This window comes from Podarcis bocagei (assembly GCF_964188305.1).
Source record: "Podarcis bocagei genome assembly, chromosome: 4".
Lineage (NCBI taxonomy): Eukaryota > Metazoa > Chordata > Lepidosauria > Squamata > Lacertidae > Podarcis > Podarcis bocagei.
Window position 1 is genome coordinate 37,019,440 of NC_138128.1, and position 19,223 is coordinate 37,038,662.

At 42.1% G+C, this 19,223-nt stretch overlaps 1 protein-coding gene across 3 annotated transcripts in view; it reads right to left on the reverse strand.

Annotated features, from left to right (window-relative positions):
* Positions 1–19,223, reverse strand: part of LOC308586287 (uncharacterized protein) — a 181,184-nt gene that overhangs the window by 146,958 nt on the left and 15,003 nt on the right. Inside the window, exon 2 of one of the 3 annotated variants that reach the window (XM_081192786.1) lies at positions 7,040–7,124. The exons of 1 other annotated variant lie outside the window; for it this stretch is intronic. In XM_081192786.1, coding sequence (XP_081048912.1) covers positions 7,040–7,124 — 85 coding nt within the window. Of the gene's footprint in view, positions 1–7,039; positions 7,125–19,030; positions 19,169–19,223 lie in introns of those variants that run through there. One more of the 3 variants, XR_014007769.1, reaches the window with a different exon arrangement.

Genomic DNA, 19,223 nt, shown 5'->3' on the forward strand with positions numbered 1-19,223 from the left:
CTCTTGAGGGTTAGACTAGATGAACCACTGGGTTCCCTCCATCTACGCTCTGTCTCCATGGGCAGAGGCAGTGATGCTTCTGGAAACCACTTGCTGGAAACCATGGAGGGTACTCTTGTGTTCGGTTCCTGCTTACCACAGATATCTGGACGAGGAGAACCATTCCTTTAGACTATTCCAGCAGGCTCCTTACCACTGTATGAGTCTCAACCATTTCCTTGCTATTAGATGCATAGACCGCCTAAAAGAACTCTCATGAGATACTTCTGGTCCCTGGGAAACCTCCCATTTGCTCCCTACTTTAGCATAATCGCCTTGCCTTTGTGCTGAAGCAATTCATAGTCTTCTCTTCTTTCATGGTAGTAACATTTCTGATCTCTCACAGTTTGGCATTCCTGATGTCTTAATTTTCACAAATTCTCTCTCTCTTGAAGGCCCCCCTCCAACTGCTGTGAAGAAGTACAAACGTTGCAGAGTTCTTCTGCCACTCTCTCTCTGTCAAATTATTCCATTTCTGATCTCTTTGTACAGGTTGCCAATTTCCTCCCCATTCTTTGGCACAGAATTGACAAGAAGCACAGCAGAGATGACAAGGAGAGGTGCAGGGATCATGCCTGAGTGGTGTGAAATTGACAAGTGGCAGGGGAACAAGTGTTAGTGACCAAGGTTTTCACCTCAAGATCCGATTTCACTTTTAATGGTCTGTCTGTGAGAAAGAATCTGAATAAGCAGGTATTTTTCATTTCTGTCTTTTGTGCCTGTATACAATAGGCATGCGAGCAAAGACACCACTGCTAAGGCTTCACTGAAATTGTTCACTGAGTTTTTCTCACTTTTGCTGTCCAAGTTCAGAACGCACACACACAAAAACTGTTCTCAGGTTTTAATTGAATAGCTTCTAATGCATGAAAAGGTTCTCCAAACACTGATATTATCCCTTTAGAAATTTTGCCTCATTTCCTCATATTTTTAGGATGAATTCTTTCCTCCCAAATAATCATGTTTCCCAATTTAGCACTAAAGCCTGGAACAGACTTTCTTTTCTCCTAGCACAGAAAATGAACAAATGACCAAAATAGCTTACGCAGTCCTCCCAAGCCTGCTGGTAGCTCCTGCCAAGTCTCCCAATCTACTAACTGCCATGCTAATGAACTGAAAAAGATAGCAACAGCTTCCTTCCCCGTATTAATGCCCCAGGGTTGTTTCTGTTTCTGTTTTTGCTTTTGCCTGTGGGACATTAATGTTTCCCAGTTCATTTCCCTGGGACTCCCAAGGTGCAGTGTTCACAGATGATGAGGGCATCAATATACCAGCACCTCTCAAAACTGTTATTAGGAAGTGAATCTACAACTGCATCAATGGCTATGGGATTGCATCTGCTACCCACATGTCATGCTAACCTCAAAGCAGTAAGTACTAGAAGCTAGTTTTGTATGCAAGTTGATGAACTAAGAGGCAGATATTGGACCACCATGTCCTGTAGTCATAGGAAGCAGACAATAATGCAATGAATGAAAGAACTTGTAAGCAATGAGTTTGCTGCCATTGCTGTATTCATAAAGTGCTTTTCCTAAGGGGTTCGGCTAAGGGAGACTGGGAGAGTCAAGATTTGGAAAAGCCTGTGGGTTATTGGTTGGACAGATGCATGCAAAACATCCCAGCTTCAACCCCTGGGGTCTCTAGGAAGGGCTGGAATAAAAGTCCTTTTCAAAATGCTAGACAATCACAGCCAGTCTGTGTAGACGGAAAAAACTGAATGGAGTTGATTTGTGGGGCGCAGGGAGGTGGGGGGAGATGCAGCGACACTTCTTTTCAGTTGATGTAAAACCATCCCATAATGCTACATAGGGGAGTTTTGGATCAGCACTGTGAGACGCCACCTGATGCAGCCCAGAACTGGAAGAAGCAGACACTACTTACAAAAGTATTTCTCAAACAGAAGCCCTATGCCTCTGGAGCCTCAAATTTCAGAAGCACCCTGTGCAATGCCAAAATTCTCCACCCTCTCACGCTCCATTCTAAATAACAGTTGCAGCATCCTCGACAGCACCCCCACGGCTCCACACCCAGTGCAACTGAACTGGTTGTGGTCCCCTAAATCTGCCTCTGATGACCATTCCTGCTCATCACTTTGGAGGAAGTAAAGGTAAAGGGACCCCAACCATTAGGTCCAGTCGTGACCGACTCTGGGGTTGCGCGCTCATCTCGCTTTATTGGCTGAGGGAGCCGGTGTACAGTTTCCGGGTCATGTGGCCAGCATGCCTAAGCCGCTTCTGGCGAACCAGAGCAGCGCACAGAAACGCCATTTACCTTCCTGCCAGAGCAGTACCTATTTATCTACTTGCACTTTGGCGTGCTTTTGAACTGCTAGGTTGGCAGGAGCAGGGAACGAGCAACAGGAGCTCACCCCGTCATGGGGATTCGAACTGCCGACCTTCTGATCAGCAAGTCCTAGGCTCTGTGGTTTAACCCACAGCGCCACCAGTGTCCCTTTTTGGGGGAAGTAGAAGCTCTCTATTCAAGCACCTGCCTTAGAAGATTTAGCTCTTCCAAATCTACCAGCAGCTCTAGCCTGGGTCAAGAGACTTTTCACAATGCTAATGTAAACTGAAGGCACTCGATGGATAATTGACTTTCACACTTTGAAATGTATGAATTCAAACTCAAATAGTTGGTGAATGGATTGCGGGCTAAATTGAATCTAACTGAAGTGAAACTATCCAAATTACTTACTTCCTGCCTGCTACCCCACCCTTTGAGCACCGGTCCCATTATATATTGTTATTCAACTCATGTCAAATTTTTGAGTCCAGTTATGAAATCTGATGGAGACAGGATCAGGTATGGGGGAGAAATTTGTCCTGTTTGTTACAAAATCCACACATCCCGAACCAATATGAAACCTGAAATGCAGCTATTATTTGAAGCTTGCTCCTCTGTGTTTTGTGGTGATGTTCTTCAACCAGACACGAGTACAAAAAAAAGTATATACAGTGGTGCCCCGCAAGACGAATGCCTCACAAGACGGGAAACCCGCTAGACAAAAGGGTTTTCCGTTTTTGAGCTGCTTCGCAAGCCGAATTTCCCTATGGGCTTGCTTCGCAAGACGAAAACGTCTTGCGAGTGTTCCGATTTTTTTTCGCTTCCCCCCCCTTTTTCGAAGCCGCTAAGCCGCTAATAGCCTTTTAGCCGCTAAGCCGCTAAGCCTTTAATAGCCGCTAATCCGCTAAACCGCTAATAGCGCTAAGCCGCTAATAGGGTTGCTTCACAAGACGAAAAAACCGCTAGACGAAGAGACTCGCAGAACGGATTATTTTCATCTTGCGAGGCACCACTGTAAGGAGAAAGGGCAGGGGTAAGTGCATATAAAAAGGTGAGTAGTGAAAATACCATTATATATGTGGGGAAGACTAGCAAATAGGTGTATATCAGGCAAAATTATGTACCAAAATGCATATATTAGGATAAATGCACACAAAAATGCATATGAATTTTCACGCTTTTTTAAAGTAGATCACAAATTGGTGCAGAAATGGGGCAAACTGAACTTAAGGTTGCAAAAAATGAGAAACAGAAAAAAACAAAATAGATTCATTGATCTCTATCAGCACACTGCACAACAGCACAACAGTAGTTGTTTAATTCCTCGGTTTATTCCTATTTCTGTGTATATTGGGGGAAAGCACAACTATGTTTGTGTTTTGTTTGTTTGTTTATTTAAGTTTATGCTTTATTGTGCAAATTGACAATAAGAAAAACCATACATTTACATCACCCACCACCTCAATTACAAAATAAACAAAAAAGTCAATTCTTATGTTTTGTCAGTAAATCTTCTCAAAGTATATCCAACTTCCCATCTTCTCCATATTTCTTTCAATATTTACAATTTTTTGCATAAATCTATATGCTCATTTTACAATAAAGTATTACTCTTCTGTGTCTTTATTTCTTATTTGATACCACTACAGAAGTTATTCAAAGGCTGCGACCGAGTTCATACTGCAACAGTTATTTTTAAGATATGTTTTGAAAACTTCCCATTTTGCAATAAATATTTATTTTGACTTGTCTTTCATTTTTTCAGATAGCTGGGCCAGCTCTACATACTCAGCTAGTTTTTGTAACCATTCTGAACTGGAAGGAATTTTATCACTTTTCCAGTTAGTCGTTATTAAGATCCTCTCTGTGACTGTGGTGTATAAAAAAACTTATTTTGCATTTTTAGGAATATCTGGTCCTGTAATTCCAAGTAGAAAGGCTTCGGGGGGCGGGGGTTAAATGAAACCCTGAACATTTTCTTAAGTTAATAAATGTCATCCCAGAAGATCTTAATTTTTTTACATAACCACCACATATGAAACATGGTACCAATTTCTGCTCCACATCTCCAGCAAGTATTAGGTATATTTTTATACATTTTTGAAAGCTTCCATGGGGTCAAATGCGAGTGGTATTGCATTTTTTGAAAGTTGGGAAAGCACAACTATGTAAAAGTGTTCCAAAATAGGGTTATTTTTGGACATCATTGAGGACAATCATATCGTCAATAGCGATCACAAGGTCCTGAACTATATTTATTGAACTTTTAAAAATCAATGATGCTTTTCCATAATTCATGTGTCATATACATTCTTATTATGACTTGAGGATTATACTGGCACAAGAGCTTGGGCGGGGAGGAGGGTCTTAATTAAAGCTATTATATATGTATAACATAGCCTTGAAGAAACGAGTTATACCTTTAGGAGAGAGGAAAAGGATTCAGAAACCAGAAATTCACTGTGCTCAACTTTAATGACACCCGATTTATCACTACAAGCATAAACCTGTCTGCAGGGCACATTATCTCCACAGCATGGCTGACCAATGCCTATTTGCAATCAGGTTATGGCCACAGCACAATGTTATTTACTATTAGGCCAACTCTCCATCACAAGTATGGCAGTGCTTGCAGAAATCAAGCTCTATTCACTACCGGTATCTGTGGATCCTCAAAATGGCTAAACATATTAAGAAACCCTTTCTAACATTTATTGCATAAACACAGCTTTCTTCATTGGGCTGCCTGTGGACTTAGAAAGAATGTGTCCAAGCAATCGTGCTTCATACAAAGACAACCCTATCACAAGACAAAGGAATGCAAACACACCATGTGAAATATAACTGAAGCCAATACAGTCCTGCAGGATGGGGGAGGTTGCACTGAGAGAGGAGGCTGCCTGTTTGCCACTGCTTTTGTGATTTTATTGTGCATTTTGTATTGTTTTAGTTTATTTTTGCTGATTTGATTTTGCTGTTTGTGTATTTCCCATGGGACCTTCAGCAGACAAGTGTGCTATAAATGCTTTTAACAAATAAAGAAAGAAAGAAAATTATGTGGCCCCCAAAGGCAGTATCGTTTTCTCTAGAGAGGTACACATTGAATCAAGGCTCTTCTTTCTCTTTACAAAACCAATCCTCTCTCTGTTCAGCTTCTTCTCCCCCACTCCCTTTCTGTGGTTTTTCTTTTTTCTTTTTAAAGGAACATATTGGGGATGTTTTGAAATATCTGTTATTTTGCTCCTTTTTTCTGCCTTTGTGACCACATAAGAAAGTAACATGCTGAATAAAGCGCGTTCTAGTTTTTTTGTGTTTCATTCCAATAAATGGACTGAATTTGGAGAGTTGGGTTTTATTTTTCATTTATGATTGGTACTTAATTTTTCTTAACAACCAAGGAGAGATTTAAATTTTACCTCCAGGACAAAACTGTGTATATTTGTGGATTGCTAGGATTAAGTTATTCACCTTTCTTCATGAGCTTTCATCCTGCGACAGAGGGGGTACCAAACGCTGTAATTATAGCCGATGCTCTGAAACATATTGGGAAATTAGCAAGATGACTGTGGTCAGCAAAAGTTTTGTCTCTGGCTACACTACAGTTAGAGAGAAGATGCCTCCAATACTTTGTCCTTAATGCGTGTATCTGCAGTGTGAGGGCAACCTCAAACATGAGATGTTCCTACAAAGAGATTGGGAAAAAGCAAGAGCCCCTGCTACAAAATGTTGCAGTGTGGAGTACTTCACTACATATCTGAAGGCGCAAGGCAAAAACATTCCTCTCCTTCTAGGCCATTGGCTATTTAAACAGTCGATGGCCTTTTAAACTGGGAGGTACAGTTTTTGGTTGTTATGGTATGCATTTTGTGGTTTTAATATTGTATACCACCCTGTGATCTTCACATGAGGGGCGGTAAATTTAATTAATCATAATTATAATGGTAGGTGATTCCTTAAGTGCTACTTGTGTTCAAGTAAGTGCAAGTAATAGTCCCTGCACATCTTCCCCATTCAACACAAAGAGCGTCAAGCCCAGTGGGTGAGGGCTGTATGGGCCGGGTTTGCATGTACAACCCTACCTCCCACTCAGATACAGTATTCTCAAGCTGAGACAAACACCCAAGCCTCAGAACTCCTGCATATTTTTTGCATGCATTCTATCACATTCACACACTTCCATGTACAACACAATAAACAATTTAGCATTTGCTTTGAGCTTTAACTTCAGAAGACAGAAGTCAAACAAAAAAGACCATATAAACCACGGCAACTCATTCCAGGACAGCGTGTAATACTGTATTTTCACAGTACTCCTCTAATTAAATTAACTGATGACTGTAGCCTAAGGGCAGAATAATAGAACCTGCCATCAATTCTTGTATGAAATTGTTCATTCTGGAATTTGATGTTATTATTCCGCTCAGTTTGGTTTCCAAAGATGTGATCATCCTCACCTGGCTATCTTTAGAATCATTTTCATTAGCTTCCCAACTCCTTTAAAATTTCATTTCAAAGAACTTGCACCCATAAATAAAGATACTATCAGTACTAGAGTTGATGGAGGGAGGGGTGGGTGGCAGCACTAAAGACCCTTAATTTAACCAGCAGTATTTTCTCACCCCAGTGTAAACTGTGCATCCCCGGTAGGCAAATATATTAGCACAAGCACAGAATTGAGTCTGATGTAAAAAGACAAAGCAAATGGATTTTTACTTACTTTGCACAACACAGAGAACGCACAAATCTTTTAAGGAACCACAAGGAGACATCCCTAGCACAAATTCTTCTGCAGCCTTCAGTCTCTGCAAGAAAGCTTGGGAGTTCAAACCACAGGTGATAGTAATTTGTTTCTGACCAATATAGCCCACCCTTTTTCCTTTCAGACGAAGCCTTTCAAGTGCAGCCAATTAAACCCCTATCAAGCTACAGCTGTAACTAGCAGTACAACTCTATACCTAACAAAATGTGACTTACTCCCAAGTAAGTCTGCATAGAGTTGCAGTCTTAGCCCCCCATTTAAACTAGTCCCATTAAGTATCATCTTGTCAGTTCACTGAAATTGTTGTTTATTGGCATTTCTCCGAGTGCCCCAACCAGCCCTTTCTGTGGTGGCTCCTGACTTTTTGAATGCTCTCCCCAAGGACCTGGACACTCAGTTACTCCCTATGGTGGCCAGATGCGAAAGAAGACAGCCCTCTTTTATTTTAACAAACAAGCAGCAAACAATTAAAGGTGCAGGAGTCCCATCCTTTGCATTTGGCCACCCTAATTATTATTATTTTGATGTTAAGCAAAAATATTTATGATTTCCCAAGCTCTTAAGAACTACTTCTGTATACATTTTAATTTTGACCAGTTTGGTTTCACTGTATATTTAAATGGCCTGTTGTTGCTTTAGTTTGTTGCACTAGTCTGAATGATTTTATATTATTAGTGGCAATAGTAGCATATAATTGAAACAAGTCAACAGGATTTCCTGTCATGACTTGGCTACATTAGGACCTAAGAGGCAAGCCGTCCTATAAGGGTGGAAGCAGAGAAAAACAGTGTTTACATTATATGGTGGATGGGAAACTTTTAATCAGATGGGACCAAAAGGAAGGAATTACTTCCCAAAGACACTCCTTTGAGTGTTTGTGTGTGATGTAGTGCACGTGGTGCTGTGGTCTAAACCACTGAGCATCTCTTGGGCTTGCCGATCAGAAGGTAGGCGGTTTGAGTCCCCGCGATGGGGTGAGCTCCCATTGCTCTGTCCCAGCTCCTGCCAATCTAGCAGTTCAAAAGCATGCCAGTGCAGGTAGATAAATAGGTACCACTGCGGTGGGAAGGTAAACGGCATTTCTGTGCGCTCTGGTTTCCGTCACGGTGTCCTGTTGCACCAGAAGCGGCTAAGTCATGCTGGCCACATGACCCAGAAAGCTGTCTGCGGACAAACGCCGGCTCCCTCTGCCTGAAAGCGAGGAGAGCACTGCAACTCCATAGCCGCCTTTGACTGGACTTCCATCCAGGAGTCCTTTACCTTATTGTGTTGGACTAAGAATGGGAAGACCTGTTTCTCCCTGTCTCACCTTGGACCAGTCATTTCTCTCACCTAAGCTACCTCAAAGGGTTATGAGGATAACATGCAAGGCATTGGAAAAGTGTATGCCCAGAGGTCCTTGGAGAAAGGGTAATACATTTAAGACATCAATGTAATGAAGAAAATCATTGAAAGTCACCTTTTTTTTTATTCAAACAGAAGTACTGAGTGGTAAGGCTAACTATTCCCATCTTCTTTATCACTGCTGAGAAATCTGCAGCCTTTAATCTCCTGTCATAAAGCTGGATGTAAAGACCACTGAAGACAATCAATAATAAAAGGCAGCATACAGCAAAATAGGGAGTATTGTACTTTAAGTTTTTAATACAGTGAGCAGATGAAAATCATTACTGAAAGCTTCAGCCTAAGCAGAGTCCCAAAGAGGTGATATTACAAGCACCAAATAAAATGAATGAAGAAGTAAATGTCATTGAAAAATGTTGGTAGTTCTGCTTCAGCGTTAAATGCAAGCTGGGCTGCTGAAGACCAATTTAACAAAAAGCAGCCCGTTATAGCAGGGGGGGCTGATAGCTATTTGCTTAGGGACAAATGTGGCATGATCTTGGTAAATTGCTATGGGAATTTGGCTGGAATGAGGAATGACAGCAGGGTATTGCAAATTTCACTCATAATAACCTCATGGCGTGTACTAGACTAGTTTGCAAAGAATACATAAAAATCCGAACCTTTTGTTAGTTATAAAAAGTACATATTTGAGAGCCTGCATCCGACACATTGCTTCTCACACCGCTCTGATCCCAATGGAAATTCCTCCTACTTCGGCGGACTTGATGGATCATAAGAGACACACTCGTGACATTCACAGGCAGTGAAATTTATCCCTGGGGTAGAGTCACTGGAATTACAGCAGGGTAGAACTAGGTCCCAGTATATCTTCTGTGTCTAAGGAGGAAAGGGAGGGGGAGTTTCATTTGCCTTTAAGGGAGAAGCATCTCAACCGAGCAGAGTGATTTACTGACCCTGGAGCCCTAGGCTGATCTGGCTCTCACAGTAATGAAAAATGCATACCATGCCCAGGATTTTTGGCTGTCTTAAGAAACCCAAATACTAATATAGTTTAATGCAGCCTGATTGAAAAAGTCTGTACAATGTAAGACCGTATCTTGCAAGAATGGGAGATTCTCCAGATTCTGCTAACTCTTTCCCAGCCCCGCAATATTCTGAATCCTTTCTAAAAATGAAAAAAGGGTTCTACAAGTGAAGATTTCTCATTTTCCTTCTCTAGTGTGTGCTTGTTCTGTCTCATTGTCCTTCGTCTAAGTGTGCCATCTAATCTAAACTGAGTCCAAAGTTTTAGTTTGAGCCTGTCTCCGATCACATCCACACCATACATTTGAAGTACATGGCTTCTGCCAAAGAATTCCAGAAACTGTTGGGAGAGCTGGGAATTGTATCTGCATTCTCAGAGTCTCCCCCATCCCACCCCAACTTTCATCTGCCCATTTGGGTTATTTCCCCTTAGGTTTAATGCTTTAACCTTGTTCTTGTTGAGATTTACCCTGGTGCAATCTGTCCGGATCTTTGGTTTGTTCTGATAAACTTGAATTGAACTTATCCTCTGGGATGTTCACAGGACAGTGTAATACTGCATCATTTGCAAATCTGTTGAGTGCCTACTCCCTCACCCATGGAGAAAACTATCAACCACAATTGGATCCAGAAAGCAGCCTGCCTTCCGTGCCTGTTATGAACTTGCTTAGAATGCAAACATTACTGAAAGTTATATTATTTCATGCATCTGAAGAAATTGACTTTGGTCCATGGAAGCTTATACCATTAAAAAAATGCTAGTCCTTAAGATACTGCAAAGTTCTTCATTGCAACAGGCTAACAGAGTAGTTTACAGAGGTGGGGAGTAGCAGCACCTCCCCCCACAAAAAAATTCCTTAATGGATACCCGCCTGTTGTGAAACAAAGGAATCTGACATTTCCAGAACAAATACAAGAGGAGTATCTTATAATAGTGCCAGAGTAAATAACCTTTCATTTTTCTAGATAAAAATCCTTCATCCTTCCATTATCTTCCTGACTCCTTGCTCTCTTCTCTCTCTTCTGCAAGATGTCATTAAGTTGGGAACAAGGATTCAAATCTGCCTGAGGTGCCCTTTCAATATCTATCCTGATGACAGCTCCCTGGGTACAAAGTAATGACACCGGTATTATCTGAAAACGACCCACTCCTAATAGATTATGGGCCGTGTTTCAGAGCTTTGCCCTTTTATTTTTGGCTACCTCCCCAGCAATTGTTACTTACTCTTCACAGTGACAGTGGCCCTGCTGCCAGCTGTATTTTACTGTCATGTAGGAAGAATCCTTAAGGTTAAGTCCCCAAACTGATGACCACCAGCTGAGTAAGGCTTGTAAGATCATATATACCCCAAACACAAGATTGCAAGTCCTTTGTTTTTGTAGTACTGGTGATATTTAGCCTGATCAATACAATTTTGTTTACCCCTACTAAATATGGTTATTCCTTTTTTAAAAATATAATAATTGAAAGATGTTCTCTTTTTCAACTAATCTAGCCCTCGTTGCGCTATGGTCTAAACCACAGAGCCTAGGACTTGCTGATTAGAAGGTCAGCGGTTCGAATCCCTGTGACAGGGTGAGCTCCCGCTGCTCGGTCCCTGCTCCTGCCAACCTAGCAGTTCAAAAGCACACCAAAGTGCAAGTAGATAAATAGGTACCGCTCCGGCGGGAAGGTAAACAGTGTTTCCGTGCGCTGTTCTGGTTCACCAGAAGCGGCTTAGTCATGCTGGCCACATGACCCAGAAGCTGTATGCTGGCTCCCTCGGCCAGTAAAGGGAGATGAGCGCCACAACCCCAGAGTCGTCTGCGACTAGACCTAATGGTCAGGGGTCCCTTTACCTTTACCTAGCCCTCATTGCTAATAAAACATTTATAGCAAATGGGTAACTCGGGGGTGTTTTTATCAACAATGTACCCCCCTTTCCACAAGCCTTGCATCCACACACATATAATACAGCAACTTCCTCCTGTTGCATTTGTTGAGTGTTTCTCCGTGCCAAGCGGTTGCTTGCAGTATGAAGAAGATTGAGACCACACTAACAGTCCTCCAGTGATCTTAAACCAGCACTGAATATTATTTTGCAATAGACTTACAATTACAGAAATAAGGTGGGAAAATCTCATTCCCCAGCCTCCCCCAATTGCTGTTTTCATGTTACTACTTAAAGGAAAGGCATGCAAATCATAACTGAATTATAAACTGATTGCAGCGGTACCTCGGGTTAAGAACTTAATTTGTTCTGGAGGTCCGTTCTTAACCTGAAACTGTTCTTAACCTGAGGTACCACTTTAGCTAATGGGGCCTCCTGCTGCTGCCCCGCCGCTGCCGCCGCACGATTTCTGTTCTCATCCTGAAGCGAAGTTCTTAACCCGAGCTACTATTTTTGGGTTAGCGGAGTCTGTAACCTGAAGCGTCTGTAACCTGAGCTACCACTGTAGGTTTAAAGAATAAGGTTGCACTCCAAAGCATGCCTAATTGAGAGTTAGCACCACTGAAATCAGTGGGATGTTCTTCAAGGAAACTATGATTAAAGGGGGAGTGTTAATGTAAAACATAACACAAATTAGTTATTTTTCAGCAATCTGACTCGGACTATTTTTCATCCTTCCTCCCACCAGCAATGTTTGTGTGTGTTCCACTGGTACAACTTTGACGAGGGGGATCAGTTGCATTCATGCCCTTGCTGGTGGATTTGCAGAAACGTCTGGTTGACCAGCATATAAAATTGGATGCTGGGCCTGATGATCCTGTCTAAACCAGAAGGACTTTTTTATGCTCCCGTTTGTCGGCAACAGCTGTCATTTTATCACACTCGAGTTCAGTGATAGTGTATTAAGAATGGATACAGTTCTACCAATGTAAATTTCATTGCTTCTGTTTATCTTGCTTCTGTACATTTGCAAGCTTTGGGATTTATAGTGAAATAGTCCCTGTAAATACATAGGAACCAGCTATATTTTTAAGGAAGGTATTTATACTGGAATGTTTGCATCCACCCTCTGGCTTAAACCCAGTTACTCATATTGGTATAGATTGCTATAGAAACCAATAGATCTATCGGTGCACAGTTGTTAAGAATGAGCTTGTATAATCAGTGAAAATACACATAATGTATTACTTCTGGCAATGGGAATCCATTTGTTTCTTCGGAAAGTCTGAGCTTTATAAACAGAGCATTTTATTATTTGTCATATTTAAACATTTCCTCCTCTGCAACAAGTACTGTTTCGAGTGATTGGTTTTCAGTGAGGTGACTATAAAATACTTCACAGCCCTGGTATCTCTTAATTTTATGGATGGCAAAGATTAGCATGAGGAACGTCTAGTAAAATAACTGATGCTATTAGTGGATAAAAGTTGGCAGCGGAAGGCATTTTAAATAGCCCCATTTTCTCCTAAATAGAGGCTGATTTAATTGAAATCTACTAATACCTTGAGACAGCTGCTTTTTCACAAGCGACTGTCAGCCCCATGGTCTGCAAGAAGAACAAACCTATCCATTCTTAAGGAAATCAGCCCTGAGTGCTCTCTGGAAGGACAGATCCTGAAGCTGAGGCTCCAATACTTTGGCCACCTCATGAGAAGAGAAGACTCCCTGGAAAAGACCCTGATGTTGGGAAAGATGGGGGGCACAAGGAGAAGGGGACGACAGAGGACGAGATGGTTGGACAGTGTTCTCGAAGCTACCAGCATGAGTTTGACCAAACTGCGGGAGGCAGTGGAAGACAGAAGTGCCTGGCGTGCTCTGGTCCATGTGGTCACAAAGAGTTGGACATGACTAAATGACTAAACAACAACAACTGTCATTCCAGAGGGTGGGGGTGCTTAACAGCACGTGTTCAATTTGCTGATAGGGTGCTTTGACCAGGCCTACCCAGAGACATTTCACACCTGGGGAATACAATTTAAATTGTACCCCAACTTCTACTACTGTAAGTAGTATGGTGCATGAGCCACTGGGAAGTTCTCCTGCATAAGTTCCATGTTAATTAACAGGAGCTGTTCTCGTGCATACCTCCTGGTCATTTTCCAACAAGGCTTCTGCGTGTTGAGCCATGGTAGATTGTGCTCCATGGGTCTACAAATAGTGCCCCATCACACATTTGCTACCTGGGCAGTTCATCTCATGGTAAGGACCACCTCTGTCCTCTGTCCTAGCTATGGGCTTCATCAGAAGCTGCAATTTTTGAACTGGTTCATCCATGCTAAAATCCCCCCAAGGGGCGCAATCCCCTGGTTCTAGCCATTTAAAGTAACTAGGAGGTGGTAGCACTCTCTCTTCCCAGCAGCAATTTGTGCAAGTGCAGTGGATCAAAACATGCTCACATGAATCGCCACCTGGAAGCTGCATGACCCCATGGCCTTGTGTTCCTTCCTCCTCCATATGCAGGCACATCCCCTGAGCTTTTACCACATTAGAGATCTTAGCAGTGTCGAATCAAGCCAGAACTGCTGAATTCCTTTGGGATGGTAATGCTGTATCCTTCAACTATATGAACCTTCTTGTTGGTAAATATCACAGATTAATTCCCATGAGTGAACTGGTTTCCATCTGGGCCATGTATATCATTTCCCATGATGCCATGAATGGCAATCCTTCAAACCAGTTCCAAAGCTGAAACTTTTCTATGGAGGATTAATCATCAGCTGGTTTGAACTCCTTGACTGACACAAACTTGACATGAGCCAACAGTGTGACGCGGCAGCTAAAAAAGCCAATGCAATTCTGGGCTGCATCAATAGGAGTATAGCATCTAGATCAAGGGAAGTAATAGTGCCACTGTATTCTGCTCTGGTCAGACCTCACCTGGAATACTGTGCCCAGTTCTGGGCACCACAATTCAAGAAGGACACTGACAAACTGGAACGTGTCCAGAGGAGGGCAACCAAAATGGTCAAAGGCCTGGAAACGATGCCTTATGAGGAACGGCTAAGGGAGCTGGGCATGTTTAGCCTGGAGAAGAGGAGGTTAAGGGGTGATATGATAGCCATGTTCAAATATATAAAAGGATGTCATATAGAGGAGGGAGAAAGGTTGTTTTCTGCTGCTCCAGAGAAGCGGACACGGAGCAATGGATCCAAACTACAAGAAAGAAGATTCCACCTAAGCATTAGGAAGAACTTCCTGACAGTAAGAGCTGTTCGACAGTGGAATTTGCTGCCAAGGAGTGTGGTGGAGTCTCCTACTTTGGAGGTCTTTAAGCAGAGGCTTGACAACCATATGTCAGGAGTGCTCTGATGGTGTTTCCTGCTTGGCAGGGGGTTGGACTCGATGGCCCTTGTGGTCTCTTCCAACTCTATGATTCTATGATTCTATGATTCTATGACTGACAACTCCTATTGCACGTACATTGTGGGCTTGTTTTTCTTTTTTCCCTTTTAAGTTTTAAGGCCCTGTTTTCCAAAGAATAAACTTGGAATTGAGGGGCTTTCATTTCTAGTGGAAAACAACTTGATAGGCGTAGAATATCTGGTACCATGAATTTATTCAACCTTTATTCAACCTTTATTTTTGTAGCAGATCCAAATGGTCATAAAATGTCGCTACAGCTTGGCTCCCAAGAATGCTGTTTTACTGCCCCAAACACTGAGACTTCAGGACTCCATACTCATTTTTGTCTAGGAATGCTGACCTACACTGCTCAAGGGTAAGTGACAGGATGTGACAGTAGCAAAACACATTCCTCATTCTCAGTGTTGTCCATAAGGTAGAATTGGCCATGCTGTACTTGGTTTCAAACCCCATCTCAAGTCATAGGCCAGCTAACTGACCTGAGCTAGTTAGTCACTATCTCTTGGCCTGTGTCCACTATCTGCAAAATGGGAATAATAATGGCTTGCTAACACACTTTGCATATTAAAATATACCTTGTTGATAATCAGAAGCTTCACATTGTCCTATCCCAGTTCTGCATTCCCGTTTCCTAGGTTCATGTCCTTTCACTTGAATCCTGCATTTCCTTGGACACTATTATGCTCCCCTTTTAAACCATCTTAGACTGCAGTCCTGTGCACACATACCTGAGAATAAGCCCCATGGAATAAAATGTAATTTTGAGTAAACACGTAAAGGATTGTGTGGATGCTTTCACCTACTCCAGATGCAATCCTATGCTTGCTTAATAAGTAGGGGAGGCATTCTTCCAAGTAGAACTGTATGGAATTACGGATGGCAACCTACATTTCATATTCTGGTTCCATCTATTTATCTTTTTTCTTATTTAGACCTGAAACCCAGTAATTACACTTGCCTGGCTTCCAGTTTCTGTTTTTGCTGACAAAACCCATTTGGGTTTTGATATCTGCTTGGCAGCCTCATTGACCTGGTGCAAATTCAAACTTGTAGCTGCAGGATTTCTGTCTCTGGGACCTAAGCCAGAGCGCACACAGAGGGATGTTGGTTTACTTCTGACTACTTATTGAAAACAATTTTTCCTCTACACTATGACCAAATGTATTTAATTGCAAAATGAATACCAACTAAGCTAATGGAAAGGTCAGCTGTCACGCTGCTTTGCGTTGTTATTTAGCTGACCTGGGCTCACTTGCTCTACTTGGTTTCTTGCTCCCTGAACTATGCGGGTCCACTGGGGAGGAGCGACCAGTTTGCCAGAGGAGGAAAAAGAGTGCCTTGCATCATTCAGCTGCAGTCCTCCACTTCATTAAAGAGCAGCAATGACAGACTGCCAGCACTGCTCTTTAATCAGGCAGGAGGAAACCTAGATGAAGTATGAGAGCTAAATCAAAGCAAGGAGAGAGAAAAATCAGGCGTATCTCTGCATATGAGCAGAGAGATAAGGAGAAATCAGAATTATGCCCATCTTATCTCTTTGACAGCTTAGAGCTTCAATAATAGGATAATTGTGAGTTTTGCACTTTTAGAAATTAGTTATGTACTTACTAACATCTCTGTCCCCAGAACCTGGAACTGTGAACTCACCAAAATAGGTGCTGAATGTGTTTTGCGGCTGGGTACATTAATATAAGGGTTGTGCAAAACATTCAGGTAGCAAATATTTTCAGTACAAAAGGGTTTCCACCCCCCCCCCCGAGGTCCAAAATGTTCACCAAGCTCTTCCCACAGAGGTTAGCTTTCTTACACCAGATTAAAGCTGCCAAGAAAGGCATCAGTTGGCTATTAAAAAAGAAAGAAAAAAACAGGACAAAAACAAAAGTGAGGTTTTCTGTTTTCAGCCAATTAGCAATCACATAGCTGGTGTGAGGATATCACAGCTCCTCGCGGTCCCATCGTAATTCAGTCTTTCTGTGTGTTTGGCCTTGCTCTGTGGAACGGCATTCCTGTAAGGATATGTGTGGCATCCACTATCTACACTTTCCAGAAGCAGCTGAAGCCATTTTTGTTCTGACAAGCCTTCCCAGCTGAATGAACAGGTCTCTGCCATGAGGCAAAAGTCCTGGTATCGCTAAAGGTTAAAACATGTACTATGTGCATAGCAAACAAGCAAAATCAGCTGTACTGGGGTGGGCAGGGGAACACCAGGGTGGATTGGACTTTCAGCTGCACAGAAAATTGACTGAGCCATCATCACATTGCTCTCCCTAAGAATAGGGAGAAAAGGAAATGCATCCCTGTTGCTAAAGCCAATATATTCGCTACCTGTCTTATGACTCTACCATGATGGTTTCATTACCTGCCGGCAAAGCAAGGCGAGTCACAGAGCATCAGCCTGATTGCCTTGTCAACAGGAACACACTCCTTTTTCTCCCCAATGCCCCTAAACAACGGGTGAACACGTCGCCTTCTGTAGTGCCCATCAAAAGACTGACAGAAGGGAAGCACTTCTCGTAAGGTCTTGTGAAAAGGTTTATGAAAGCCTGCCCCATTTTGGCTCATCCTTAAGGAATGTTCTCTCTTGCCCACTGCATCTCTCATTGTTTACAACTCAGGACTTACTCATCCACACCTGATCTTTATTCCTCATATATTTAGCTGAATGTAAACCGTCTACCCACAATTACGTAGTGGTCACGATCAGAGGATACATACCTGGCTCATTCCAGAAAGTTTCACATAAACATAAGAAGAGTAATTTGTTGCCCGAGTTTGCAATGAGAGGTAATTTCACTTATGCCTACTTGAAATAGATCTTGTCTGGCCATAGGCACTGTCCACTCTGCCAACCACATATAGAAACCCTGGCATTGTACACAATCACTTATCCAAGAATAAGAGAAAGAAGTCTTGCCCAGGATTGCTGACACTTTTAAACACACTTCTTCCTCTAATTGCTCCCTTGATTAAGTCAGCAAGTTGGGGACTAAGGCTCCTTCCAGACTGTCACTGTCTTCTGGTGGGATTCAATCATTTACTGGCAAGTTTAGGTAGCACAATTATAGATAATTGGAGGTCTTGTAAAAACAAACCCACTTCCCCCAAAGATCCGACTTTTGTAGTAAGTAAAATGGCAGAAAAATGTACTGAAAAGTGTGGAATAATACTTGCTTTGACAAAACATTGTCTAACCTCTCTGTAAACAAATCACAATGGCTGCTTATTAAATAGACAATGGTGTCTAATTTTCCTGCAAACAAATCAGGATGAATGCTGAGTTCAGGAATTTTTGTCACATATAACTGATGGTATAAAAAAGGCTCTCCTTAGCAATACAAATGCCAGGGGTTTGTGAGAGTGGTCCACAAGTTTCATTCAGGTAATATGTGGTGGCGATTCTAATTTTTACAAAAACACTGTAGCATCTAACACAGTGCATTACAATAGCTAAACAACAGGCAGACAAATCATTATGTGGTCTGCCAAGACCCTCAGCACAAGATGCTATTAAAAATGAAGATTTTATTTAAAAAGTTCATTAATAGAGTTGTGCAAAATTACAAGAAAGCAAGAAGGATGAAGATGCAGCCAACTTTAATTAAGACTTAAATCTAATCAAACCTTCATGATATATTATTTGTTACTAGGGAGCCATTCAGCCTGACTCAACATTTGTCAAAGGTGAAAATGTTCAGACCTCAGAAAATTCAACACACACAAACATTTCAATTTCTGAGGAAGTCACCAATGAAAAGCAGTGGAGCTGGGAGAGAGATTATGGAACTAGGCCTTTTAGAGTTACTGACTTGAACATTGTGGTTAACTTTTTAACGATTCGGTGAGAGAAGGTTTTATAATTTAAAGTGGTGGGAAGCACATTCGTGTATTTCTGACTCAAGTGAAATTTTGTCTGAAAAGAGATGGATTGTAGACAAGTTAGTCTGTTGCGAGAAAAACAACAACAGGTCTTGTAGTTCCTTAAACACTAGCAAATTTATAAATGGCAGAAGAAGTTTTAATGGACTAGGGCCTATCTGTGGTGTAGTGGTTAAGAGCGGTAGTCACGTAATCTGGGGAACCGGGTTCGCGTCTCCGCTCCTCCACATGCAGCTGCTGGGTGACCTTGGGCCAGTCACACTTCTCTGAAGTCTCTCAGCCCCACTCACCTCACAGAGTGTTTGTTGTGGGGGAGGAAGGGAAAGGAGATTGTTAGCCGCTTTGAGACTCCTGAAGGGGAGTGAAAGGCGGGATATCAAATCCAAACTCTTCTTCTTCTCTTCTATCTCATCACATGCATGAAGTGTTATCCTCAGATAATGCTAGTAATCTGGAAGACCAGAAGAGGAAGCCATGTGTACAAGTTCTCCCGGGTGCAGAGCCTCTGTATCTTCTCTCGTTTGTCTCAGAGCAACAGTTTAAAAGGCTAAAAGTAAAAGAAGGCAGCTAGAAGTTCTGTCAGGATCACGTGAACTGAATAG